The 26,990-nt window shown below is 35.3% G+C and overlaps 6 protein-coding genes and 1 long non-coding RNA gene across 8 annotated transcripts; 5 read left to right on the forward strand and 2 right to left on the reverse strand.

The window, feature by feature from the left end:
• Positions 1 to 1,342: 1,342 nt before the first annotated feature.
• On the forward strand, positions 1,343 to 4,437 carry LOC106336287 (probable inorganic phosphate transporter 1-5). 2 transcript variants are annotated; one of them, XM_013775075.1, is made up of 4 exons: positions 1,343 to 1,410; positions 1,760 to 2,087; positions 2,317 to 2,789; positions 3,425 to 4,437. In XM_013775075.1, the coding sequence occupies exons 2-4, from the start codon at positions 1,784 to 1,786 to the stop codon at positions 4,286 to 4,288; spliced, it is 1,641 nt and encodes a 546-aa protein (XP_013630529.1). In that variant the 5' UTR covers positions 1,343 to 1,410; positions 1,760 to 1,783; the 3' UTR covers positions 4,289 to 4,437. The 2 variants fall into 2 exon arrangements, with proteins under 2 accessions (XP_013630529.1, XP_013630530.1); XM_013775076.1 differs by having other exon boundaries at positions 1,410 to 1,415.
• Positions 4,438 to 5,050: 613 nt separating this feature from the next.
• LOC106336288 (receptor-like protein 12) lies at positions 5,051 to 5,839 on the forward strand. Its single transcript, XM_013775078.1, has one exon. It carries the CDS (start codon positions 5,096 to 5,098, stop codon positions 5,750 to 5,752), a length of 657 nt encoding a protein of 218 aa, XP_013630532.1. The 5' UTR covers positions 5,051 to 5,095; the 3' UTR covers positions 5,753 to 5,839.
• Positions 5,840 to 7,117: 1,278 nt separating this feature from the next.
• On the forward strand, positions 7,118 to 8,428 carry LOC106336290. Its single transcript, XR_001268818.1, has 3 exons — positions 7,118 to 7,275; positions 7,397 to 7,455; positions 8,107 to 8,428. It is a non-coding gene; the product is annotated as an uncharacterized LOC106336290 (long non-coding RNA).
• A 4,582-nt stretch (positions 8,429 to 13,010) lies between these two features.
• On the forward strand, positions 13,011 to 15,900 carry LOC106336286 (receptor-like protein 12). The gene has a single exon (XM_013775074.1). It carries the CDS (start codon positions 13,047 to 13,049, stop codon positions 15,708 to 15,710), a length of 2,664 nt encoding a protein of 887 aa, XP_013630528.1. The 5' UTR covers positions 13,011 to 13,046; the 3' UTR covers positions 15,711 to 15,900.
• A 1,509-nt stretch (positions 15,901 to 17,409) lies between these two features.
• LOC106336289 (transcription elongation factor TFIIS-like) lies at positions 17,410 to 17,983 on the reverse strand. Its single transcript, XM_013775079.1, has one exon. It carries the CDS (start codon positions 17,933 to 17,935, stop codon positions 17,417 to 17,419), a length of 519 nt encoding a protein of 172 aa, XP_013630533.1. The 5' UTR covers positions 17,936 to 17,983; the 3' UTR covers positions 17,410 to 17,416.
• A 1,929-nt stretch (positions 17,984 to 19,912) lies between these two features.
• LOC106332827 (receptor-like protein 12) lies at positions 19,913 to 22,314 on the forward strand. The gene has a single exon (XM_013771317.1). The coding sequence runs from the start codon at positions 19,946 to 19,948 to the stop codon at positions 22,298 to 22,300; it is 2,355 nt and encodes a 784-aa protein (XP_013626771.1). The 5' UTR covers positions 19,913 to 19,945; the 3' UTR covers positions 22,301 to 22,314.
• Positions 22,315 to 23,358: 1,044 nt separating this feature from the next.
• Positions 23,359 to 25,280, reverse strand: LOC106328663 (vesicle-associated membrane protein 722-like). Its single transcript, XM_013767149.1, has 5 exons — positions 24,933 to 25,280; positions 24,256 to 24,397; positions 24,036 to 24,156; positions 23,833 to 23,895; positions 23,359 to 23,741 (listed from the first exon to the last, which is right to left on the reverse strand). Exons 1-5 carry the CDS (start codon positions 25,123 to 25,125, stop codon positions 23,592 to 23,594), a joined length of 669 nt encoding a protein of 222 aa, XP_013622603.1. The 5' UTR covers positions 25,126 to 25,280; the 3' UTR covers positions 23,359 to 23,591.
• Between the last annotated feature and the right edge of the window lie 1,710 nt (positions 25,281 to 26,990).

Raw genomic sequence — 26,990 nt, forward strand, 5'->3', positions numbered from 1 at the left:
AGAGCTTGGAACATCAAACTCGACCGTGTTCTCAAGGAGATGGAGTTCACGAAGTGCACCAAGGAACCTGCGGTATATCAAAAGAAACAGAAGGGGGAGCTTCTGATCATAGCTATATACGTTGATGACTTGTTTGTAACAGGGACTTCACTCAACGTTATCAAGCAATTCAAAGATGATATGTCAAGAAGATTTGAGATGTCAGACCTCGAGATGCTTACATACTATCTTGGTATAAAAGTAACGCAAGGAGCTGATGGCATTCACATCAAACAAGAAGGATACGCGCAAGGTATACTTGTCAAGACGAAGATGGAGTCATGTAACTATACTCACGTTCTGATGCACACGAGTTTGAAAGTATCAAAGGCAGAGGAGGAGCCTGAGATTGATGCAACATTGTATCGAAGCACCATAGGATGCTTAAGAGAGAGTCATAGAGAAGCAGTGAAGCATCTATACTCACGTTCTGATGCAACATCGTATCGAAGAAATGCGATGCACCTATTAACGGTCTACGCAAGTTCATCGGAGTTCAGAAGATCAACATACCTAAGATTCAAGTTGGAATTAAGGGGGAGAATGTTGGATAATTTCAATTAACTTGAGGAGCAAGTTAACTCATTAAAGTGAAGTTTGATGGGTTAAGGAAAAAAGAAAACATATCGAGCTTAGGAATGTTTCCATATTATTATTAGGAAAAGATGTAGCTTTGCCCTTAGAAAAAAATGTAGCTTCTTCCTATATAAAGAGTTCTCATGGAGAGATGTTCCATCAAGAGAAACACATTAAAAGGTTTAGTTTTGAGAGAGTTTCTAAATCTAATAAGAAGAAAAGTTCTTATAATCTTTGTGTTTGTGCAACTTTAATTGGTAATTAAATATGTGATTAGATCATCTTTAATAGTATACAAAAATTATCTCTATATTTCACTCTAAAATAGGACAACTCTATTATAGAGTTGAATTTGTTCCAATAGTTCATTTTATAATAGAGTTACTCTATGTTAAAGTGGAATATAGAGATATTTTTTGTGTGCCATTGGAGATGTCCTTAAGTGTTTGCATGATGTTTGGAATTTAGTCACTATCTTGTTCCAAATCCATAGAGGCCGAGACTGATCATACATAATTAATTAAAGAAAAAAATAATTCTCTCGTTTTCCCAGACCTATAAAATAATAAATTCAAATGTAGAAGGAAAGTTAGTGAAGCAACTGACCTCATAAAGTGAAATCGTATTTATGGAGTTTCACGTTAATGTAATGAATACAAAAGCAAAATCAATTTATAGTTTTGTAAGGTATATTCTTGTAAATTCTTCAAAATGTTCCTTCGTTCCTTGTATTTTGACTTATAAATACCAAACGCCTCCCAGATTTCTCGCTATTTCCATTTCAGCGTGTTTCTTGTAAGGTTTCATCCTCTCTCCATATGCATGCATGTGTGCAGTATATTTTATTTATATACTTTGGTATTCTTCTTAACTATGAAACAATCAACTATTGCTTAACTTGGAGTGAAACGATTAGATTAAGAATAAAAACAGAAACAAGCTTAATTAAGTAGATTGATTCCTCACGTTTGAAATGGGTATCTTAATTTCTTGACCTCACACGTACTTATCCTGACTTTTTCAACCTTTGACAAATCGCTTATAAACTGCATTTATGTTTGCATAGATAACTGCAGTTATTACACATGCCTATGTTTCAGAATATATAGACTATATAGTAGTGTGTGTTACATTTATCTCTCAGGTCAGTAAACAACAGAGAAAAAAAATGGCGAGGAAAGGGAAAGAAGTCTTGAACGCTTTAGATGCGGCCAAAACGCAGATGTACCATTTCACAGCGATTGTAATCGCAGGTATGGGCTTTTTTACTGATGCTTACGATCTCTTTAGCATCTCTCTCGTCACAAAGCTCCTTGGCCGTATATACTACCATGTTGATGGCTCCAAGAAGCCTGGAACACTCCCTCCAAACGTTGCTGCCGCTGTTAATGGCGTTGCCTTTTGTGGTACCCTCGCTGGCCAGCTCTTCTTTGGCTGGCTTGGAGACAAGCTTGGCCGCAAGAAAGTTTACGGTAAGCTTTGTTAATTATTTATTAGCTTCTTGGCCTTGGAAAATAGTTAATAGCTTCATATCAAATCGATAAAGCATACATATGAATTTACTTATTCGAAAAGACGAAAGTTTCATGTCCTAATGAAAATCTTTTAATTATGACTTTTTTTTTATCAATTCTTGAAATACATAAGGTATTACTCTTTTATGACTTCTTTTGTATCAATTATATATTGAAATATTCTTAGGTATTACTTTGATGGTCATGGTACTATGTTCACTTGGGTCCGGTCTATCATTTGGTCACTCATCTAACGGAGTGATGGCCACGATCTGTTTCTTCCGGTTCTGGCTCGGTTTCGGCATAGGCGGCGACTACCCTCTCTCGGCCACCATCATGTCCGAATACGCCAACAAGAAGACACGTGGCGCATTCATAGCCGCCGTTTTTGCCATGCAAGGCTTCGGAATCTTGGCCGGAGGGATCGTGTCTCTCATCGTCTCGAGTGCGTTTGACCACGCGTTCGATGCGCCGACCTATGAGGTTGATCCGGTGGGGTCAACTGTACCGCAGGCAGATTACGTGTGGCGTATTGTGCTCATGTTTGGAGCTATCCCGGCGTTGCTAACTTATTATTGGCGGATGAAGATGCCGGAAACCGCGAGGTATACAGCTCTTGTTGCTCGGAATACTAAACAAGCTGCCGCCGATATGTCTAAGGTATTTTCTAAACTAATCATACTAGTAAAAATGTTTATCATTTTTTCTATTTATGTATTTGAACCTTAAGAATCTTATCTAAGGAAAGGTTATAACTTAACTATTGATTAACAAAAGAAAATGTAAAAATAGAGAGAGTTCAAATTAGGTGTCTTACTAGTGACTATCAAAAGAGAAAAAAAAATGAATGAATTGAATAAAGAAAATTCTAGAAATATATGTGAACTTTTTTTTGTCAACAAATATGTGAACTTTTTTTATGATCAACCTTTTTATAGTAACCAATGACCTATAAAAAATGAATGAGTTTTAAATTTCAGAAAAATAAATAAAGATAACTATAAAAAGTATTAAATATTATTGAATTAATAATTTTGAATTATTTAATAAAAACGGCTTTCATATTTTTCGGTTTATGAAGAAAAAACTTGTTCTATATTTTTTTGTATAATAGTTAATTTAGAAAAATGAAAAAAATGAGGAAAAGAATTATTTGTTTTCTAAATGATGTATATTGACAACATCATATTTCTGATTTTTTCATCATATATATTAATATTACCCATTGAAGCGATGTCTTTTTGTAATAAATGTAAAATAGCAAAATTAAGAGCTTCATGTTATTTACAAAACAGGTACTTCAAGTTGATCTAATAGCAGAAGAAGACCCACAGTCAAACCCATCATCATCAAACCCAAACTCCTTCGGCTTATTCTCCAAAGAATTCGCTCGCCGTCACGGCCTCCACCTCGTCGGCACAACCACCACCTGGTTCCTCCTCGACATCGCCTACTACAGCAGCAACCTCTTCCAAAAAGACATCTACAGCGCCATCGGATGGATCCCCGCCGCCGAGACAATGAACGCGATCCACGAAGTCTACACCGTCTCCAGAGCTCAAACTCTCATCGCTCTCTGCGGCACCGTCCCTGGCTACTGGTTCACCGTCGCTCTCATTGACTACCTCGGCCGCTTCTTCATACAGCTAATGGGTTTCATCTTCATGACCGTCTTCATGTTCGCACTCGCTATACCGTATGATCATTGGAAACATAGAGACAACCGGATTGGTTTCTTGATTATGTACTCGTTGACGATGTTCTTTGCCAACTTTGGTCCTAACGCGACGACGTTTGTTGTTCCGGCTGAGATTTTTCCGGCGAGGCTTAGGTCGACTTGTCATGGGATATCGGCGGCTAGTGGGAAGGCGGGAGCTATAGTTGGAGCTTTTGGGTTTCTTTACGCGGCGCAGAGTACTGATCCGAAGAAGACCGATGCTGGTTATCCGCCGGGGATCGGAGTGAGGAACTCGTTGTTGATGCTCGGTGGTGTTAATTTCTTGGGGATTGTTTTCACTCTTTTGGTTCCGGAGTCGAAAGGGAAGTCTTTGGAAGAGCTTTCAAGAGAGGATGAGGAGCAGATTGGTGGCGGAGGCAGAGGAGGTGATGCGACAGAGATGATGGATGTAGCGAATTCCGGTAGAACAGTCCCAGTTTGATTTTGGGTTTTTCCGATTTTGTCCTAACCGTTGGTTGTAATTACTCGATATATAAGAATGGATAAAGGTGTCTTCTCTCCGTCTCCATCAATGTATCTCATATAACAGGTTTTACTTTTGTCTGGAAAAATAATTGAAAACAGATTCTTGAACCCATAGGTCTGTTGAGTGTTTATGATACTGATTGCAAGAACATCAACTACTTGTTGTCTTTTGGCCAAATTTAGGAGCTGGAATCACTAGAACTTTCAAATTGAACCTAGAACACATACTAACTCTGACTGAGGTTCCTGATCGTTCCTTGGCCATTAGCTACCCATCCAACACAACTACATAGCCATAGGAAGAAGCAGAAATGTCGAACTGGAAATGAGTGGTCCTTGAGTGTTTCTTGGAGGATTAGCAATATGTCAAGTGTACACTATCATACATAATTTCCATTTTTCTTCGATGGAGGGTGAATGCGTCAGATCAGTGTTCCAAAACAATTTACTTTATCAGATATTTAGGTTATAATAAATATCACTATTCTATGTTTCCCGGGTCAATTTAGCATTTATCAGAAATATGTTAAAAGGCATATTGCTTCGTACGGCAAATAGTAATGGTTGTGTATGTTCAGACACTGAGACACATATCTGTTTCTTCTCCCCTCCAAAGCTATCTAGGAATTAAAGTTTATCTAAATAGGAAAGCGGTACGAGGCAAATGGAAGCAGGAGAATACGGACATGGACAAGTGCCCCTAGATTACTTTGTGAATTGGAAGGCATCATCACTCCAGATTGATGAAGATGCGGGAATATATATGGGATACTACGCCCGCATTTCTCTGTATTACTATGATGATAACATAGATTTGGAGTACAAGGGTCTATCTATGGAGCAAGCGAAGATCCTCAATTCCTACGCTACCATTGATTTTTCAGGGAATGGACTTGAAGGACAGATTCCTGAATCTATTGGTCTCTTGAGGAAATTGATTGCACTCAATTTATCCAACAATGCCTTCACAGGACACATTCCTCTGTCATTGTCAAATGTTTCAGAGCTTGAGTCATTAGATCTATCTGGCAACCAACTCTCAGGGACTATTCCTAAAGGACTTGGAAGCCTCTCATTTCTGGAGTACATAAGTGTGGCTCATAACCAACTCAAGGGTGAAATACCACAAGGAACACAGATCACAGGGCAGCCTAAATCCTCCTTTGAAGGGAATGCAGGGCTTTGTGGTCTTCCTCTCGAACAAAGTTGCTTCGGGACTAATGCACCGCCGATGCAACAATCAGAGGAAGAAAAAGAAGAAGAAGAAGAAGAAGAAGAAAACGTGTTGAACTGGGAAGCAACGGCCATAGGGTATGGAACCGGACTGTTGCTTGGATTGGCTATAGGTCATGTCATCGCTTCATTCAAGCCGGAGTGGCTTGTCAAGATAATTGGTATGTCTAAACGCAGAAACCGTTAGGATCATTTTGGGTTTTATGTTTGATCTTTGAATGCATGTCAATCCGTTGTTGTTTTAGCAAATATGTCATAGGCACTGCTTCGTACAAGCCAGAGTATCTTTGTCAAGATGATTGTTTCGTATAAATTAAGAAACCGTTTGTATCTTTTGTGGTTTTTGCCAGAGAATCCCATATATCACATGTTAATTTGAAGAGCTTTGTATTCTTTCTTTGAAGAGGGTCTATCGTTTCTTGTGGTTAGAGGAAGCAGAACGTAGTGTAGAGACCACCAACAAGAAAGGAAATTTAAGAAGCTTCCTTCGCTCACAAGTAATAACACAAGTGTTTTTTTTATCGAACAACGTAGTATCACGAAGACTTAAACGACGCTGTTAGATTTGATGCGGTTTAGGCCTGGGCGTTCGAGTCTTCGGGCCGGGTTCGGACCGGTTCCTTTCGGGTCCGGGTCTTTTCGGGTTCTAAATATTTAGGCCTAATAGATACTTAGAAATTTTTGGTTCGGGTTCGGCTCGGTTCTTCTCGGGTCCGGGTCGGTTCGGATCTATAATTAAAACATCCATAATTTTTCGGGTCCATATCGGATCCGGATCAGGTTCGGGTATTTAGGATCTGAAAAGGACATGATATACTCAATTCCATCAACTTTAGTTGAATATTTGTCATATATATATCTAAATTTTACAAAACAACTTAAATGAAACTATTAATAATTAAAATAAAACATTTTAAAACTCTAAATTTTACATTTTAAAGCTTTATATTACTTTAAAAATGTTAAAAAATAATAACAAATGTTGTTAACAAAAGATATTTCAACTAAATCATAAAATAATATATATAAAATAGAACACAAAAACATCATAGTTTTAGATATATATGTTTTTAAGTTGGGTACAAATCAGTTATTATCGGGTCGGGTCTATTCGGGTCGGTTCTTTTCGGGTCCAGGTCTATTCGGGTCGGTTCCTTTTCGGTTCCGGTTCTTTCGGCTAAAAAAAATGTAGACCCAAAAAGTACTTATAAATTTTCGGTTCGGTTCCGGATCGGATATTTTTGGGTCGGTTCCGGTTCGGATCTTCGGGTGTAGGTTAAAATGTCCAAGGCTAATGCGGTTATGCTATTTCCTTTTTTCTTTGCTTCCGAGGGTAAGTGCGTCAGATTCAATATTCTCAAAAGTAACTGTATTCTATATACACCAATAACCCAATAATTTGCTGAAATGGAACTTTCACTATCATAATGACACTGTCATCCCTACAACTCCTACATTAAACCTATTAATTCATTTATATTTATTTTATTTTTAAAATATATTTTTTTCATGCCAATTGTTCATGGGAAATAAATGGAGAGAGAAAGAGAATCCAAACTCCATAACTATAATCGAGACATATCAAAATACTCCACATGATCCGATCTCCAAATAAAGCAAACCTTTTTTTCTTCACAAATCAAAATTTTGTCTAGTTTTATGAGGTTTGTTGATGTGTTCTCATTTCAGAAGCAGCGGATTATCATAATGGTGGTGTTTTAGTTGATTTCATTATCTCTGTTAATTTTTGAAATTTTAAATCTTTCTTGTTGTTCGTTGATTCAATGTTATTCCCTTGGTTTCTTCTAACTGGATTGTTTATGAATTGCAGGATCCCATAACTCTTATGCCAAAAGATACAATATTGAAATGCTCTCAGAGTCTTAGTTGGTAAGAAATTCAACACTCATCATCTTAGTCTTTTTGATGTCTATAAGATTTTTTAATTTATGTTTCATGAGTCTTGAATGAAACTCTTTGTGTTCTCTTGAATTCTCGAAGATTGGAAGAAGATGATGCAGTCTTGAAACTCAAGATTGTTGTCATGGTTGTTTTTCATTTTCTGGTATTTATTTTTTATTTTTTGATATTTTTCTAATAATTTTTTTTTCTAAAGATGTAAATTTGCAAAATAGCCAGTTAATAGTATTATTGATCCTTTCAAAATTTTATGGTTTTTAGGGAAAGCTCTTATGTCTGATTATAGAAAGGCTTTGACTTACTCAGTTGGTTGTTCAATTGAGTTTTTCTTCAAATTTTCACGATAAATATTTAGTTAACCAAGTTTTTCAACCTAGGATTGACTAATACAAAGAAATGCAATTTCATCGAAGTATTTTATGTCATCAACCATATCCATGGAGGCATTTCAAGAGAGCGTCACATCTAAGAATTACAGTTTCGAGCAAATCCAAAGTAATTTTTTTAATTTATCTTATGAGCAATTGGTGACTTAACTTCAGTTACTCGAATAGTTTGGATATTTTGTTGCTTTACATGTTTAAAGCCAATTCTTTTAAGTTCAATGTTTCTAATCATTAGGTGCTGAAAGGCTTGGACCTGTTCTCACAACAAGGATGCATATCAGGCGCACTTGACCCGTTCTCGCAACAAGGATCTCGTGTTTTCTGCATCCTTTCAGCAAATGGTATCGTCGCCAATGTAACCCTTCGTCAACATGGGACTCATAAGATTTGTAGCATAGAAGTCATGCTTATATCTGAGCTTCGTTTCAGTTGTTTTTCTAATGATGGCTCACATCATTGTCAGTCTTGGACTGATAATAATTTTAATAGCCAATAACAAATACTTTATCAGGATGATGTATTGTTTAGCATATGTAGCAAAATTGTTGGCTGATTATAAAAACGAAGACATGCAATATTACAACTAAAGTTACAATATTGGTAAAATACAAGTAACTTTCTATGAATTGTCTCAAACCAAGTAGCAATAGAAATATTCATACAAAGAATATAAGATGTCAGACACCCTTTTTTTTAAGGCAATTCTCTCAAATAGTATTTTTTAAGTTTTTGTCACAAAAATAGTTTAAAAAGAAGAAAATGATCAAAATATCCCTTTTTTATTTTGAATTTTTTAATATATATATATTTTTTTATTTTTTAAAATTTGAAACTCTATCCCCAAAACTCCACCCCTTAACTCTAAAGTGTAAATTAGTTAATAAAAATACATTTTAATTTTTAATAAAACTTATTTTGGTCATTTTCTTCATTGGAAACTATTTTTGTGACAAAAATTTAAGAAAAACTATCCCAGAAAATTTCTCATTTTTTATATACATCGGTTAGTCACTAGTTCAAAATAACCGGTAAAACAGCAATCATCAACTGATTAAATGGATGATAAATATAAATTTAAATATGAGCTAACATTTAAAATATCCAACTGACATGAAAATAACTGGTAAATATAAATTTAAATATCTGTTAACATATCAAATACCCAACTAACATGTAAAGTATCCGGCTAAATACCAGCAAATTATTAGGCGGCTACAATTATATAATTGTTAGCCGGATAAAATCATATAATCATATAAAGAGCATGGAAGATAAATACGTCATATAATTGTTAGCTGACAAACCAATTTAATATAACCATCAACATATATTTGTTAGACAACTAAGATAATTTAATACCAAATTGACATAGATGATGACCGATTAATATTGACATAGATGATTTTTAATTTATCTTATGAGCAATTGGTGACTTAACTTCAGTTACTCGAATAGTTTGGATATTTTGTTGCTTTACATGTTTAAAGCCAATTCTTTTAAGTTCAATGTTTCTAATCATTAGGTGCTGAAAGGCTTGGACCTGTTCTCACAACAAGGATGCATATCAGGCGCACTTGACCCGTTCTCGCAACAAGGATCTCGTGTTTTCTGCATCCTTTCAGCAAATGGTATCGTCGCCAATGTAACCCTTCGTCAACATGGGACTCATAAGATTTGTAGCATAGAAGTCATGCTTATATCTGAGCTTCGTTTCAGTTGTTTTTCTAATGATGGCTCACATCATTGTCAGTCTTGGACTGATAATAATTTTAATAGCCAATAACAAATACTTTATCAGGATGATGTATTGTTTAGCATATGTAGCAAAATTGTTGGCTGATTATAAAAACGAAGACATGCAATATTACAACTAAAGTTACAATATTGGTAAAATACAAGTAACTTTCTATGAATTGTCTCAAACCAAGTAGCAATAGAAATATTCATACAAAGAATATAAGATGTCAGACACCCTTTTTTTTAAGGCAATTCTCTCAAATAGTATTTTTTAAGTTTTTGTCACAAAAATAGTTTAAAAAGAAGAAAATGATCAAAATATCCCTTTTTTATTTTGAATTTTTTAATATATATATATTTTTTTATTTTTTAAAATTTGAAACTCTATCCCCAAAACTCCACCCCTTAACTCTAAAGTGTAAATTAGTTAATAAAAATACATTTTAATTTTTAATAAAACTTATTTTGGTCATTTTCTTCATTGGAAACTATTTTTGTGACAAAAATTTAAGAAAAACTATCCCAGAAAATTTCTCATTTTTTATATACATCGGTTAGTCACTAGTTCAAAATAACCGGTAAAACAGCAATCATCAACTGATTAAATGGATGATAAATATAAATTTAAATATGAGCTAACATTTAAAATATCCAACTGACATGAAAATAACTGGTAAATATAAATTTAAATATCTGTTAACATATCAAATACCCAACTAACATGTAAAGTATCCGGCTAAATACCAGCAAATTATTAGGCGGCTACAATTATATAATTGTTAGCCGGATAAAATCATATAATCATATAAAGAGCATGGAAGATAAATACGTCATATAATTGTTAGCTGACAAACCAATTTAATATAACCATCAACATATATTTGTTAGACAACTAAGATAATTTAATACCAAATTGACATAGATGATGACCGATTAATATTGACATAGATGATGATAACTCTGGTATCTGGGCAGCCACATTCCCAACTATCCCCCGAAAGGGGTCCAGCGCCCCAACGGAAGGGATGTTAAATCCATTGTGGCCAAGGCTCGAACCCGAGTGGGGAGCAATACAGCTGTACCTCCTTTACCACCAAGCTACGAGCGCTTGGTTACTACTTTCGATTTGACTGACATAGAATGCATGTTTTACTAATCAGATTGTTTGTATCAAGTATATTAAATAGTGTATAACAATTATCTGAATATGAATGTTGTTAGTTGTTTTTTATAAGTGCTCAGTTATTACTCTAGACCAAGATTATTCGAATAGTTAACGTACTGTTTTTGGTTCATTCAAAGCAAAAAAAAAAAATACTTGTAACACAACATAGTTATCCGGCTAAAATCATATGAACCATAACTTGTACATGAGCCTAGGCCTGGATACAGATCGGATATCTGAGTTTTTGAAGGTATTTGTGATTTGCTTCGTATGCCACAAATATCTAATTCTTCGATATACTTTGCTTCGGAAAAATACGAATATTCGGAAAAACGGATATCCAGAAAATAAATAGATATTTGCAGATATTTACGAATACTTACGGATATCTCATATGTTTTGATTAATGCAAATAATCTTAAAAAATTGATACAAATTTATTTTGTAAAATATGTTTCTGCATGATATATAAGATAAAAATTAAAAGAAATAGTGAATCTACATATTTTATAAAAAATTTTAAACTTAGTTAACAATTATAATAAGACAAAACTTAAGAAAAGAAAATAATTGTCATAAATTTATTCATTTTCTTTTATGTAATATTTTTATATAAGTAATGATGTGAATATAATTTGTCAAATCATATGTTAGAATAACAATTATATATTTTTTTATACATTTAAAACTTTCAATATAATCAAGATATATATGTATTTATATATTACCGGATCAGATCGGATATCCGCTTCCCAAAATTTTAATATTTTTGATTTGCTTCGATTTTAACAGATATTGATTTTTAGTATTTGCTTTGCTTCGAAGGTTTACGGATATCCGGAAATTTTTGAATCGAAACGAATAACGAATCAAATCAAATTTAACGGATAAAATGCCCATTCCCACATGAGCCCATTGTATAGCAACATATACACAAACATAGTTATCGGGCTAAAACCACTCTACAACTTATAATTATGGTTCAACTTCAAAAGCCCACATTTTGTCTTATTCAATTGTGTTCTTGTTTACTCATTTGATATTTTTTTTTCTTGTTGTTTCATTTTCCATAAACATTCTATAATCTCAGAAGCTAAAACATGCAAAGAAAATAGTGTAATAATAACAAGTAATGCTAGTAAAATGACCCAAAACACATTAATATTTCTTGTATGTGAAGAATAATGAAATGAAGAAGATTGCGCTTGAGTGTTGTATGTATACGTACACAATGTACATATTTGTTAATAGGAATAATATGATGATGTCACACTTACATCTACTCAAGTTTCTCTTTTTAGGAACATCTTGGTTATTTCATCATAAAATGGATTGGGCTTGCCCCATGGTCTCATTAAAGTTCCATGGTTGCAAATTATCCAATTATTGTGGATTTAAATCACCAATAGCTCTATTTTCAACGTTGGATCGAATATGTACAGAATCAACAGTAATATTCTCAGTTCATTTAAAATAGTGCACCCAGTCCGAAAATAGTATATCTGTCGTGTGTTTGCAGCTCTTAATCAGTTCATCGGTTTCTTTGCAAAACAGAGGATATAACAATGGATATTATCAGATTTTTTTTAAAAAGCAGTGGATATATCAGAGAGAAAACAGAGTTACGAGATGTATGTCTAAGCTCTCTGTAATAATAAGCATCAAAAAGCTAACAACAACTAAAACATAATTGGTCTTTTCAACCTAAAAATTTACATAAACCAAATTTATTATAATTAACTAATTTATTAATATATAATTAACTAATTTTTAATATATAATATATAATTAACTAACTGAATCAAATAATCCGTGATACTTATAAAAAAATCTGTGTATCCAAATTTCTATAGGTATTTGAAATTCATCAAAGCTGATCGCAAACCTAAATGCCTGTTCGGGATTGAACCGAACATGGATACTGAAAAATTTCTAGATATCCGCCGTGCCCAGGCCTATCTGGAGCAATCGTGATTTGATAGGACAAAAAAAGGTCTTTCGTCTTCCCTTAACGTATATGAGAAGGTTCAAACTGATCTGAGTCCAACATAAATTATACGTTAGAGACATTAACATCAACTCGGATTTCACTTTATGGTCCGATTGCTCTTCCACGTTAGTTCCAAATACGGTATTTGAAATACCAAGACTTTTCGTAACTCCAAGAGACCAAGTCTTCGGTAGTCACATAATCACACATATATATATAGTATATATTGGCAATCTTCTATGTATCTTTTCTTAAAAGAATATTTTTTTTTGAAAAGGTTTTCATGATGAACATGTCATGTATGCATTTGCATTTTCTCTTGGTACTCGTACTGGGTAATCTCTTTGCTTCAAGTGTCCTTACGATAAATGCGCTTGATGTTGGAATAGCTGGTTGTCGTCCTAACCAGATCCGAGCGCTTGTGCAGTTCAAGAACGAGTTTGAATCCGGCGGTTGCAACAGCAGCGACTACTTTCAAGGTGTCATGTGCGATAACACGACTGGTGTGGTCACAAAGCTAGAACTCGCAAGTGGCTGCTTCACTGGAATTCTCAAACCCAACAGTAGCCTCTTCGAGTTGCATCATCTTCAATACCTCGATCTCTCTAACAACAACTTCACTCCCTCTTCACTCCCTTCTAAATTCAGCAATCTCAACAAATTAGAGGTTCTATTTCTTTCCTCTAATGGCTTCACTGGTCAAGTACCTTTCTCATTTAGTAACTTAAGCCAGCTTTCCTATCTAGACATTTCCCAAAACGAACTTACGGGTAGTTTACAACTTATAAGGAATCTTAGTAAACTCTCCTTTTTAGACCTTTCCTTTAACCAATTTTCTGGAACTCTAAATCCTAGCAGTAGCCTATTCGAGTTGCATCACCTTTTTTACCTTCATCTCTCTCACAACAACTTAGGTTCCTCCTCACTTCCTTCTGAATTTGGAAATTTCAACAGGCTAGAGATGTTGTCTCTTTCTTCCAATGGCTTCCACGGTCAAGTTCCATCCTCATTTAGTAACCTAAGTCGGCTAACCGTGTTGAACCTTGGCAATAACAGCCTCACTGGTAGTGTTCATTTTGTCCAGAATTACACTACGCTTTGCGATTTAAAACTCTCCAACAATTACTTCTCTGGAACCATCCCTTCTTCTCTGCTCACTATGCCTTTCTTGGCACAAGTTGATCTATCTGGAAACTCTCTCACCGACCCCATTGAAGTTCCCAATTCCTCTTCTTCATCTCAACTCGAGATTCTTTATCTTCAGGGTAACCAATTCCGAGGACAAATCCTAGAGCCTATCTCAAAGCTTATTAACCTCAGGAAACTCGACCTGTCATACCAAAACATAAGCTACCCAATTGACTTACACCTCTTTTCCTCAATCAATTCTTTAGCCTACCTTGATCTTTCCGGTAATAGTATATCACCAACTAGTTCATACGTCCCGTTGACTTTGGAAGTATTGGTTTTGATGGGCTGCGGCATCAGTCAGTTCCCAAACTTCTTGAAAGGCCTTAATAGTTTGACACGTGTACACTTTTCCCACAACAGAATCAAAGGGAAAGTCCCCGAGTGGTTTTGGAACCTTCCTCGTTTGAGCATAGTGACTCTATCTAATAACTCTTTAACCGGGTTTGAAGGTTCGGTGGAAGCTTTAGAGAACTCATCGGTGAAGATTTTAGACTTGGCTTTAAACCATTTCGAAGGACCATTGCCTAATCCACCACACTCTCTCAACGGTTTATCGACATGGAACAACAGTTTCACAGGGAACATACCTCTTGCATTATGCAACAGAAGCTTTCTTGCTGTTCTTGATCTCTCCTACAACAACTTCACCGGTTCAATTCCTGGATGCCTGAGTAATTTACAAAACTCTCTCATTATCTTGAATCTCCGGAAGAACAACTTGGAAGGAAGTCTTCCAGACATGTGCTATGATGATGATGCCTTGCTTCGGACACTTGATGTTGGTTACAATCGACTAACCGGGAAGCTTCCGAGATCTCTTATGAATTGCTCCTCTCTAAAGTTTCTAAGTGTTCACAACAACAGAATGAAAGACACCTTTCCTTTCTGGCTCAAGGCGCTTCCTTATTTGCAAGCACTTATCCTTCGTTCAAACAAATTCTACGGCACTATATCTCCTTCTGATCAAGGTTCTTTGGCGTTTCCTGAGCTGCGCATACTTGAAGTATCATATAACAACTTCACAGGAAGCTTGCCCCTAGATTACTTTGTGAATTGGAAGGCATCATCACTCCAGATTGATGAAGATGCGGGAATATATATGGGATACTACGCCCGCATTTCTCTGTATTACTATGATGATAACATAGATTTGGAGTACAAGGGTCTATCTATGGAGCAAGCGAAGATCCTCAATTCCTACGCTACCATTGATTTTTCAGGGAATGGACTTGAAGGACAGATTCCTGAATCTATTGGTCTCTTGAGGAAATTGATTGCACTCAATTTATCCAACAATGCCTTCACAGGACACATTCCTCTGTCATTGTCAAATGTTTCAGAGCTTGAGTCATTAGATCTATCTGGCAACCAACTCTCAGGGACTATTCCTAAAGGACTTGGAAGCCTCTCATTTCTGGAGTACATAAGTGTGGCTCATAACCAACTCAAGGGTGAAATACCACAAGGAACACAGATCACAGGGCAGCCTAAATCCTCCTTTGAAGGGAATGCAGGGCTTTGTGGTCTTCCTCTCGAACAAAGTTGCTTCGGGACTAATGCACCGCCGATGCAACAATCAGAGGAAGAAAAAGAAGAAGAAGAAGAAGAAGAAGAAAACGTGTTGAACTGGGAAGCAACGGCCATAGGGTATGGAACCGGACTGTTGCTTGGATTGGCTATAGGTCATGTCATCGCTTCATTCAAGCCGGAGTGGCTTGTCAAGATAATTGGTATGTCTAAACGCAGAAACCGTTAGGATCATTTTGGGTTTTATGTTTGATCTTTGAATGCATGTCAATCCGTTGTTGTTTTAGCAAATATGTCATAGGCACTGCTTCGTACAAGCCAGAGTATCTTTGTCAAGATGATTGTTTCGTATAAATTAAGAAACCGTTTGTATCTTTTGTGGTTTTTTTTGTTTGATCTCTGAATGCTTATCAATTTGTTGATGGACTTGTAGTGTAGCAGTTCGCTTATGTTTTGTACTGTTTCTTTTATACCATACACTAGGTAATAATCCGCGTAACGCGCGGAATGTGATTATTAGTTACGTTATTTTTTAATAAGTAGACATTAATCTGTTTAATCTGGATATCGGTTCGGTTTTAAGTTATTTTTTGGTTTTTAATCTCCTAAAATATAACTATCATTTTAAATCAATATTTATTTGGTTTGTTCGATTAAAATGTTTGATGTTTTTTTTTTTTTCTGTGATAATAAAAAAATACTATTGTTTGTTTGTTATCATGTTATGAATCTTAGATAGTCGTGATGTCAAACCAATGGTTTAATATTATAGTTTCTAAACGGATAATAGTAAAAAAAAGAAAATTATTAAGACAAATCATTTTACTATAATTTTGTTGATCGTGAAAGAAGCATTAAGAAAAAAAATATTTTAACTTCCAAAAAAATTAGATATTTCAGTTGTGGTAAATACTTAGTTATAAGGTTCTCACGTCAATGTGCACATGTATATGTATGTAAAAGTATATAAAGATGGTTGATAAATATATAAAGATACTCTTAATTAATATTAAATGACATTTTTTCAAAATAAAACATGAGAAATAAAATTCTAAAAATGAAATTATTTTAAAACAAAAATATCGTAAAATTTATATAAACTATAATATATAACTTATATATAATTCTTTAAATATATGTATATATATGTGCATATAACAGATCAAATTAGATATATGTTCCTATAAATATTGATATTTGTGATTTGTTTTTTTTTTATTACGGATATTGCATTCTAGTATTTGATTTGCTTCGTAGAGTAACGAATATCCAGATTTTTCGGTTCGAATCAAAGCGGATAAAGAATCGAATCAAAATTTATGAATAATTTGTCTAACTCTATTCGTAAACAGTAAAAATAACGTAAAGAATAACCATGCATGTGAGTTTTATATTTAAGAAAAACGTAAAATACATAGTGCAAACATATTTATGTAGAATTTGACTGAGAAATTCTCTACATGTGACATGTGTTAATTTTAGTGTGAACGTATTTATTAAAATACTTCTACACGTGATACGTGTCCAGTTTAGTGTGAACACATTTATTACAATGTTTCTCTTATAATATATAAAGGATAAGTTCATGCGCATCTGTCTTTATTCTCCCCCGACTTCTGGCGGAATCAAATCTAAATATATATAATTATTTATCTCAAAAGATATCCCTTGAGTTTATGTCAGATAAAAATGAAAACTTTCTCAAGCATTGATTTACAACTGAAAAAAAAATCAAATTTCATTAATACGCATAAACAGATTAGCAACACAAATATAGATTGTGAAAGCAAATTCTTTACGGTTAGCTTTCGAGTAATTGAAATATAAAGTGGTGAATTTGGCAAGAAGAATAAAACAACGTCCGACGTTGTTGTCAAAATCACAAAGCCTACTAGCTTCCTTGGTGTTTTTTGTCCTTGAGTTATAGAGGGCATCTTAGTGTTGTTGATCTCTGATGCTCTGACTCCAATGTTGTAAAAGAGCCGATGCAGAATTGCAGATTTTGCGATCTTTGTGCCTTGTGAGATGCCCAAGCCTCTCCATGATCCTCCTCGTCTCAGGAGCTGTTGCGCTTATGGGCGAACCGATGAGCAAAGAGAGAGTATCCACACAGATTGACGTCTCTGCTTTGGCGGCGAGAAGTCCTTTCGTGTCGGCCACGTCAGCTGATTTCTTGGCTATTTCGAACAGCTCCAAAGTATCCTTATCGTTCTTCTTCACGGCTGGAACAGCTTTAGGGTTTCCAGAAACTTCCGGAATCGACTGCTTCTTCTTCGTTATCTCTAGAGGCCTTGTTGAAACAGACTTGCAAGGCTTCTTCAGTTTTTTCTTAATCACAGATTTAGGGTTTTGAGAAAGTTTCATTGGTGGAGCCGATTGCTTCTTCGCCTGGACAGGCCTCGCTTCAGCCCCAGCCTTCTGTGTTGCAGTCGCAATTTTCTTCATCGTCATCATGGTGTTGTTTCTTTACTTTGTTGATTTGTGGAAGAGATTGAATTTAGAAAAAAGAGAGAGACAAGTGTAGCTAGGGTTTCACTCCCGAAGTCAAGTATGGAAATAGAGAGAGATGGAATAATGAATCATATTATATAGAGCGTCAAAAAACGAAAAAAAAAGGAAAACATGAGATAACTTGGACCCCAAGTGTCCAGTATCATACATAATTTCCTTTTTCTCTTCGATGGAGGGTGAATGCGTCAGATCAATATTTCAACGTTAACAATTTACATTAGTTAGTTATTGACTGTATATTCTGTCTCTGTCAAAATATATATCACGAGGTAATGTTTTAATTTTGTGATGCTGTTTCAATGTAACTTGAAGGACTGTAAAAAAATAAATTCGTCTAACCATTACTATTGTGGTTGTGAGTACTCTTACCACATGTCATCGTAGTCCTGATTTTTCAAATGTATCTTCGTACGTATTTCTAAATTCCAGCACCCTTTTATGTATATATGAATGAATTAATTATATTGTTTTACTAATTTGTCTTTCTTATTTTGAAATGAGAAATGTAAACATATTTTTGGAATCTTTCAAATATAAAAAGGATTCATTTAAAAGATTCATAGGCTATTCATATAAGCAAACTAAGGGGATGATTGGTTGGGACTGTAGATGCTCTGGACAGCCAAAATTTAGTCTACAGCTATATATGTTAACCAATCGAGCTTTGCTTTCCTTAAAAAATTCACATCAAAAAATCTCTGCAAAATCAAAATATGGCTGTAGAGAGCTTTATTTCCAGAGCAAAAAATTAGTGCTTTAGAAATCTACAGCAAGGAAATCTACAGCAAATAAATCTACAGATTAAATTCTACAGCAAAAAATATAAAGCTGCAGCACTTACCAATCATCCCCTAAATAACTAATTCAACCAGTCAATTTGCTAGAAAGTAATATATGAAGTCCTTATAAATACTCCAAAGATTCAAATGAGCACCATAAATAAATATCTAAAATCCAAATGAATACTTTTTTTTTTGTTCAACATCCAAATGAATACTTAAAATATTCAATTTCATGTATATTTTGGTATTTCATTTCATATTAATCAAATTTTATATGTTGTATAATATTATTTTTGTAGATTTTTAGATATATTCTACATACTTAACAAGTACTTTAAGTAAAAATACTTGAACAAATCTGAAAAATCTGAGAAAAATAAGATCGGATACAAATACCCTAACCAAACCTAATAAACCTAATAAGAGTGGATTCAAAATTGAATACGATCTAAAATTTAGAAATATTCTATCTGAAAATCTGAATAGAATTTGACCCAAAATTTATAAATACAGCTACATGGAAATCTGAACCGAACCTGAAATTGTAATCCTAACACTAAGGCTACAGAAATTTGACCTAGTGTTCTCCAATCAATAAACAACAAATTTATACCCTTGAATTTTTTAAAACCATCCACTATTAAACGTAATAGTAGAGGGGAATTCAGTGAGAAGACGTAATTTTATGAGATATTACACAAAATTAAATTGCTTTCCTTATCCTATGTTGATTTTTCCAAGCAAATGTTTGTTTTCCTCTTGACATGGATGACGAGGATGGGAGAATCTATATGAAGACTACAACAATGCTCATTGCGTCACCAACTTTGATATTTGAAAAATGTCTTTTCTCGAATCTAATCAAAATGATTGCCTTGAATTTATTTATTTTTTCCAAGAAAGGACCAAGTCTTCTCTAAAACAGATTAATGCCATTTCCCTCGCTGTTACGCTACTGAGTGTGAACGTGTTTGTGAATCGAACACAAATTATACAGTTAGGTATTAATTTCACTTCTTTGATCTGGTTGGATCTTAGACATACTTTTCTCCAATCCATTCCCCACTAAATAGACTTTAGTAGGCTCCAAGTCTTTGCTGATCAATGATATATAGACTCATCTTCTTTCTCTCTTTTTTTAACAAATCAGTATATCTTCTTGAAAGTTTTCATGATAACAATGTCATATTTGTGTTTACACTTTCTCTTGGTACTCTTACTTTCAAGCGTCTTAATGATAAATGGTGGACTTGCTGGTTGTCATCACCACCAGATTCAATCACTTCTTCTGTTCAAGAACGAGTTTGATTCTCGCAGTTGCAACCGCAGAGACTACTTTAACGGAGTCCAGTGCGATAACACGACAGGCGCAGTCACAAAGTTACATATCCCAAGCGGTTGTCTCACTGGTATACTCAAGCCAAATAGTAGTCTCTTTGGATTTAACCATCTTCGTTATCTTAATCTCTCTCACAACAACTTCACGTCTTCATCACTCCCTTCAGAATTCAGTAATCTCAACAGATTAGAGGTTTTGTCTCTTTCCTCTAATGGCTTCACTGGTAAAGTTCCTTCCTCTATTAGTAACCTAAGCCTGCTTTCCTCTTTAGATATTTCCCAAAACGAGCTCACCGGTAGTTTTCCACTTGTACATAATCTCACCAAGCTTTCTATTTTAAACATTTCCCATAATCACATCTCTGGAAACATCCCTTCTTCTCTACTCATGATGCCTTTCTTGTCAATAGTTGATTTGACTGGGAACCATCTCACCGGTTCTATTGACATTCCAAACTCCTCCTTTTCATCTAAGCTAGAGAGCCTACGCCTTGGAGATAACGAATTTGATGCACAAATCCTAGAGCCTATCTCAAAGTATACCACCCTCAAAGATCTTGATCTTTTTTACCTAAACACAAGCTACCCAATTGACCTAAGGATCTTCTCCTCTCTCAAGTTATTGACAAATCTTCGTTTATCCGGAAACCAATTATTACCAGCCAGTTTAAGCTCACGTTCAAACATCCCACTGAACTTGGAGAACCTGGCCTTGTCGGGCTGTGGCATCAGTCAGTTCCCAAACGCCTTGAAGCGCCTTCAATCCTTGAAGCTTTTAGACATTTCCAACAATCAGATCAAAGGGAAAGTCCCTGAGTGGTTATGGAACCTTCCTCGTCTGCGAACAGTCAGTCTTGCCAGTAACTATTTGACAAGTTTTGAAGGTAGGGGAGATGTTTTAGAGAATTCGTCAGTGAAGATTTTAGATTTGGCTTTAAACCATTTCACTGGACCATTACCTAACCCACCACTCTCTATCAACCTTTTATCTGCATGGAACAATACTTTCACAGGAAACATACCTCTTGAAATATGCAACCGAAACTCTCTTACTGTTCTTGATCTATCCTACAACAACTTAACCGGTGCAATTCCTCAATGTTTGAGTAACTTCCGAGACTCTCTCACTGTAGTGAATCTTCGGAAGAATAACTTGGAAGGAAGTATTCCGGATATGTTCCATGATGGTGCCTCGCTGCGGACACTTGATGTTGGCTATAATCAACTAACCGGGAAGCTTCCAAGATCTCTTATGAATTGCTCCTCGCTCAAGTTTGTAAGTTTGGACCACAACAAGATTAAAGACACATTTCCTTTCTGGCTCAAGGCTTTGCCTGATTTGCAAGCCCTTACCCTCCGTTCAAACAAGTTCTATGGTCCTATATCTACTCCCGTTAAAGGTCCTCTCGCGTTTCCCAAGCTGCGCATACTTGAAATCTCAGATAACAACTTTACCGGAAGTTTGCCACCAAATTTCTTTGTGAATTGGAAGGCATCATCGCTCCAAATGGATGAAGGTGGGAGAATCTATATGGGAGACTACAACAATCCTTACTATAGCTATGAAGATACATTAGATTTGCAATACAAAGGTTTATTCATGGAGCAAGGGAAGGTCCTTACTTCCTATGCGACCATCGATTTTTCTGGGAACAAACTCGAAGGACAGATTCCTGAATCTGTTGGACTCTTGAAGGCATTGATTGCACTCAACCTCTCAAACAACCTATTCACAGGTCATATTCCACTGTCTTTGGAAAATGTTTCAGAGCTTGAGTCACTTGATCTTTCAAACAACCGACTCTCAGGGACAATTCCTGAAGGACTTGGGAGCCTCTCGTTTTTGGCGTACATAAGCGTGGCTCATAACCAACTCAAGGGTGAAATACCACAAGGAACACAGATTATTGGGCAACCTAAATCTTCTTTTGAAGACAATGCAGGGCTTTGTGGTCTTCCTCTCGAAAAAACCTGCTTTGGCACTAGTGCACCTCCAATACAAACTCATAAGCAAGAAGATGAAGATGAAGAAGAAGGAGAACAAGTTTTGAACTGGAAAGGAGTGGCGGCTGGATATGGGCTTGGAGTATTGCTTGGATTGGCAATAGCACAAGTCATTGTTAACATACAAGCGTTAGGATCATTTCGATTTTTGCTTTTAATCTCTCAATGCCTATCAAATTGTTGATATGGTAATGAAGATGTCCCTCTATGGTTTTTCTTGTATCTTTTTCCAATAATGTAAGAAAAGGGTGATTACTAGGTTAATTATGTTATATTAGCTTTGAGTGTTGTTTTGAATGGCAATTCACACAAGTCAGAGTGGTTCATCATTTGTTCATAAATCCATTAGGAAAGATTTTTATTTTGCATTCAAAGTCAATATATGTTTTTGTCATCAAGTTTCATATATCAAAAGTCAAAACAGACATAAAACGCCAAAATATCAACCCCGAGCTGATAAACTCAGTAGATTTGATTTGTTTTCATGCCCCTTAGGATATTTTTGTATCGGGTTGGATTCGGATATTTTTAGTTCGGGTTAGGTTATTTCGGTGTCGAATATCAGTTAAAGCTAATATACTACCAAACCTAAGAACTTGCCTCAAGAGAAACTAGACTTAAACCAAAACGAAACCAAAGCTATAACGAAGCAATATCGTGACGTACTGAAACCATTTTCAACGAGGTAACTGAAGTTATGACCATCACCATAGTTATAGGTGAGCTTGTTGTTTGAGGAAGGAAGCTTTTGAAGATACTGCGCAGCGATGGATGTGAAGTTGCCTTTCAAATCGGATTACTGTGCCTCGAGCCACGAAGCTGTAGATCAATGACTATTGTTTTGCGCCATTCTTTTGTAAGAAAAAAAAGAGGCAATTTATTAACGCTGAAAGCCTGAAACGCGTAGAGAATCGAGGACTAAGTTGCATTTGATTTAGTCCTTGAAATTTCTCGTCTGACTTATTCCTCAACAACATTGATTTGTTAGTCGATTTTCATGACATATAATTTCTTCTCCAGCTTTTTCCCCATCTTAGACTCTGGAGGTGAAGCCAGAAGGAGAATTTTGAATTTAAGGTCTTTTTGGGTGGACACATGAATCCATTACAATAACGAAAAGTTCTGTTTTTTTTTTGGTGGGGGGGGGTCGTTTGGTTTCTTCAGCAAGAAATTGAACCATATTCTCTGATAACCCTGATTTTTGGAAAATAGATTTTTTAGAAAATAATAAGGTCGGCGTAATGGTTCGCAAGAATCAGTGTTGATACCACCAATAATAGCAAATGCTGGCAAAATGTCGAACATTCATACATATATATGGCCTATACAAAACCAATTTCAAAGAAGTACAATCTAAGCAGAGAGAGAAACATAGCATGAGAATTTAGAAACCACAAAAAAGAGCGAAAGCAGCACAACGAAGTGAATGAGGGATGTTCCCCGAAAGTCACGAGGAGGAAGAAATGTTCCCAGACTTATTTGCCACAGTTGAATCCACCGCAGACTGAGAGAACGATGATGAGGATCAAGGCAATGACGATTGCAAGAACAATGAGTTTTATCTTCATGTTCTGAAACCACATCTTTCTTCTCATCTGTGTTCCTTGTGTTCTGAAATCTTGCGCCTGTTAACACAGTTTTAAGTTACAATTAAAAACTTCGTAAACCCAAGACAAAAGAGAGAGAAACTCAAAAGCATATATATTTTGAGCTAACCTGTGAGCGAAGGTTTTCAGTTTTGTCCACCAAAAGTTCAATTTTCTCACCACGGTCAAGAACCTGCGAATAAATGTGAAATGATTTAAACGCAGTTCTGAGTCTTTACAACCGATAAATTATACAGTCTCCTCTATTAGAAGCAGGTGTTTTTTTTTTTTTTTTTAAATTTAAAAAGAGAGGGTCACAACTCAGAATAGAACCTTTTCAATGTTTTCCATCATGACACCTTTAACTTCAGACACCTGAGCTTTCACCTTAGCAAGCTTGCTAATCTCATCAGGATGATCCATGCAGTACTGCATGTGCTCTTTCAGTTTCGACCTTCAGAGAGTAGCCAAAAAGGGAATCAGTCGACAATATATCAACGATAACTAAAAATTTTCAGCAGCAATCAAAGAGATGTATTATTATTATAAGTACCCAAACTCTTTATTCAAGCTGTTAGCTTGAGCAGTAGCAGCCTTTCCACCACCGTATCTCTTGTTGAAATCCTCCTTAACTCGTTCCAAAAAAGCCATGGGAATCTGCCTCCCAGCAGAATCAACTGCAACAACGCAATAAGCTGCACAACGAGAACAAAAAAAAAAAGGTTTAAACTTTAAGACCATATCGATAGTTAAAGCAGAAGATAAACAAGAGTAGCGTTTGCAATTAGTCGCAACAATAAATCACCAAATTTTTAAGCGTTTGAATTTAATATTTTATATGATAAACATGACCAGATTTTGGAACCAAAAACAATTTAGAACAAAAATTATTTCTTAACAATAAGGGATTAATGACAATGTTTCATTTCCCTATTCTATCGACCGGCTCGTATAAACATAACAATGACAAATTTGCATTTATTTATTTCTTAATCGCTATTATTAAAAATGAACAGTAGCAGCGATTAAGGGCTGTTCCAAACAAACAGGGACTAAGCAAATCAGAGAAACCAGTAAAGAAAGCAGAATCAGAGATCGGGAACAAGCCTTGTTCTTTCATTAAAAGATTCATCAAACCTATCACACTGATCAGATCTAAACACCAACCAAACCTAACACATAAAAAAAACAAAGATCATCATCAATACATCAAGCGATCTCGTGACGTACTGAATCCGTTTTCGACGAGGTAATTGAAGGTATGCCCATCGCAGTTGTAGGTAAACTTGTTGTTCGAGGAAGGAAGCTTTTGGAGGCACTGTGCGGCGATTGATGTGAAGTTGCCTTTGAAATCGGTGAACTCCACGAGGATTACTGTGCCCCGAGCCACGAAACTGTAGATCAACGACGATTGCTGCGACATTTTCTTCTATGAAAAACGACGCGGAGCGAGATGGTTTTACCGATCGAATCGGAGATTTAAAACGGCGCAGAGGAAGGCAGAGATCTAGAGAAGACTAAACTCTGAAACGCGTACAGAATCGAAGAGGCGAGCGTAAGTAACATCTGACGTTTAATTGAAAAGAAGGAAAATAAATTAGAACACCTGAGGTTGAGGGACTAAACAAGCAAATTCAGAAACTTATGGTTAACTTTGTGTAAATCAAAACCTTGAAAAGAAGGACTAAAATAACAAATTTTTGGAAATTGTTTTTATGATATTCAACTTGTGCGTCCTCATTAAAGTTGGTGTTGTTCGTATTTGATGCTTTCAACTTTTCAACTTAGTTGAAATTTAAATATGTTTGAAAAATATCTTAAATTACTTTCAAACATATTTGCAGCTGTTTATCCTTTTTGTTTGGTTCAAAACTCTTCTTTTTTTTTTTTAAGGCTGGTTCAAAACTTTCAAACATATTTGGGTAAACTTCAACGTAGTTAAAATACAAGTGTTTATCCTCCTTTTTGTTTGGTTCAAAAAACAAGCACCAAACTCTTTTTTTTGGTAATCCAAGCACCGAACTTTTTACCAGTGGGTACGTTAGTAATTTTGAAAGTTTTGGTATCTATATATATATATATATATATATATATATATATATATATATATAAATATGTTTGATTCTCTTCTATGCTGTCATCTAGGATGTCACGTCAGAAAATCATGCGTTCTGAAGTTGACACATATTCAGATAAGTAAAACTCTGCGTTTCATTTAATCGAGTTATGTTTCGTTTGTTCACATGTTAATGGGCTTCTAAACATTTAATTGGTCCAACGGAGAGAGGTTGTCTTCCCCGATGGCGTGACCAAAAATTAAGGATCGTGTCCTCTTCGATCTACCCCAGCTATAGAGGAGATATGATGAATTGAGTGAATCAAATCGACGTGAAAAGCCTCTGTGCCAATTGCAATCTTCTGAAACGTTACGTAACAACCTTCATAAATGCTTCCATGATTTCTCATACATTGTATCTCGCTTTATCCTTTTTTTTTCCTAGCAATGAATCTCCACCTATAAAAAGGTAAAGCTTCATCTCTTAAAAATCATCCTCACAAATCCAATAGCATTATCGATATTTTCTCATTATAATAGTTAACTCCTCTGTTCGACTTGCTGATCGGAATTATGGGTTGTTCTTCCACCTCAGAGGTGAGGTTGCTCAGTTTCTGGGAAATTGACATGCTTTTTATTGATTCTAAGATATTTTGTTTTTAAAACATATCTTAGTATTGAAATAATTTGTCTTTACGAAGACGGTTGTATAATCTCAAAAAAAAAAATTGAAAAATTGTATCCTAATGAGGGACTCTTTGATAACAACAAAATGTCTTTACGAAGTAAAAAATAGAAGGACATACATATCCCTCAGTTATGTCATCGATATGGTAAATGTGCTGAAGGAACCATGACAGAGGAAGATGGTGTCTTGAGAGAAAGTTCAAACAAAAAATATGGCATGAAAAAGTATAAAAGTTTCTCGTTTCCTAAATCTGAGGAACATGTCCTCATGAACCAAAGTGGGCATCAGAAGAGTTAAAAGTTTTTTTCTGGTTTCTTAATCCGAGATGTGCTATTTGTTTTGGTTTTTGGAACTGTAGAATGCTATATCTTATGTGGAGGGGAAAAAATAAATACTATGGAACTAAAGTAACTATAAATGTGTGGGAGCCAAAGATACAGCAGCAGTACGAGTTCACCTTCTCGCATATATGGCTTCTCAGTGACTTATTCAGAAAGAATCTTAACAGCATAGAAGCTGGTTGGCAGGTACACTCAGTTAACTT

The sequence above is a fragment of the Brassica oleracea genome, chromosome C3, assembly GCF_000695525.1.
Source record: "Brassica oleracea var. oleracea cultivar TO1000 chromosome C3, BOL, whole genome shotgun sequence".
Lineage (NCBI taxonomy): Eukaryota > Viridiplantae > Streptophyta > Magnoliopsida > Brassicales > Brassicaceae > Brassica > Brassica oleracea.

Bases quoted from the DNA above. Each gene is read 5' to 3' on its own strand.
- LOC106336287 (XM_013775075.1), top strand. From the start codon at position 1,784: ATGGCGAGGAAAGGGAAAGAAGTCTTGAACGCTTTAGATGCGGCCAAA. The intron at 2,088-2,316 runs GTAAGCTTTGTT...AAATATTCTTAG, and splicing joins TGGCCGCAAGAAAGTTTACG to GTATTACTTTGATGGTCATG. The intron at 2,790-3,424 runs GTATTTTCTAAA...TTTACAAAACAG, and splicing joins CTGCCGCCGATATGTCTAAG to GTACTTCAAGTTGATCTAAT.
- LOC106336288 (XM_013775078.1), top strand. From the start codon at position 5,096: ATGGGATACTACGCCCGCATTTCTCTGTATTACTATGATGATAACATA.
- LOC106336286 (XM_013775074.1), top strand. From the start codon at position 13,047: ATGATGAACATGTCATGTATGCATTTGCATTTTCTCTTGGTACTCGTA.
- LOC106336289 (XM_013775079.1), bottom strand. From the start codon at position 17,935: ATGATGACGATGAAGAAAATTGCGACTGCAACACAGAAGGCTGGGGCT.
- LOC106332827 (XM_013771317.1), top strand. From the start codon at position 19,946: ATGATAACAATGTCATATTTGTGTTTACACTTTCTCTTGGTACTCTTA.
- LOC106328663 (XM_013767149.1), bottom strand. From the start codon at position 25,125: ATGTCGCAGCAATCGTCGTTGATCTACAGTTTCGTGGCTCGGGGCACA. The intron at 24,398-24,932 runs GTACGTCACGAG...CTCGTTGTGCAG, and splicing joins CCTCGTCGAAAACGGATTCA to CTTATTGCGTTGTTGCAGTT. The intron at 24,157-24,255 runs GTACTTATAATA...TACTCTCTGAAG, and splicing joins AGCTTGAATAAAGAGTTTGG to GTCGAAACTGAAAGAGCACA.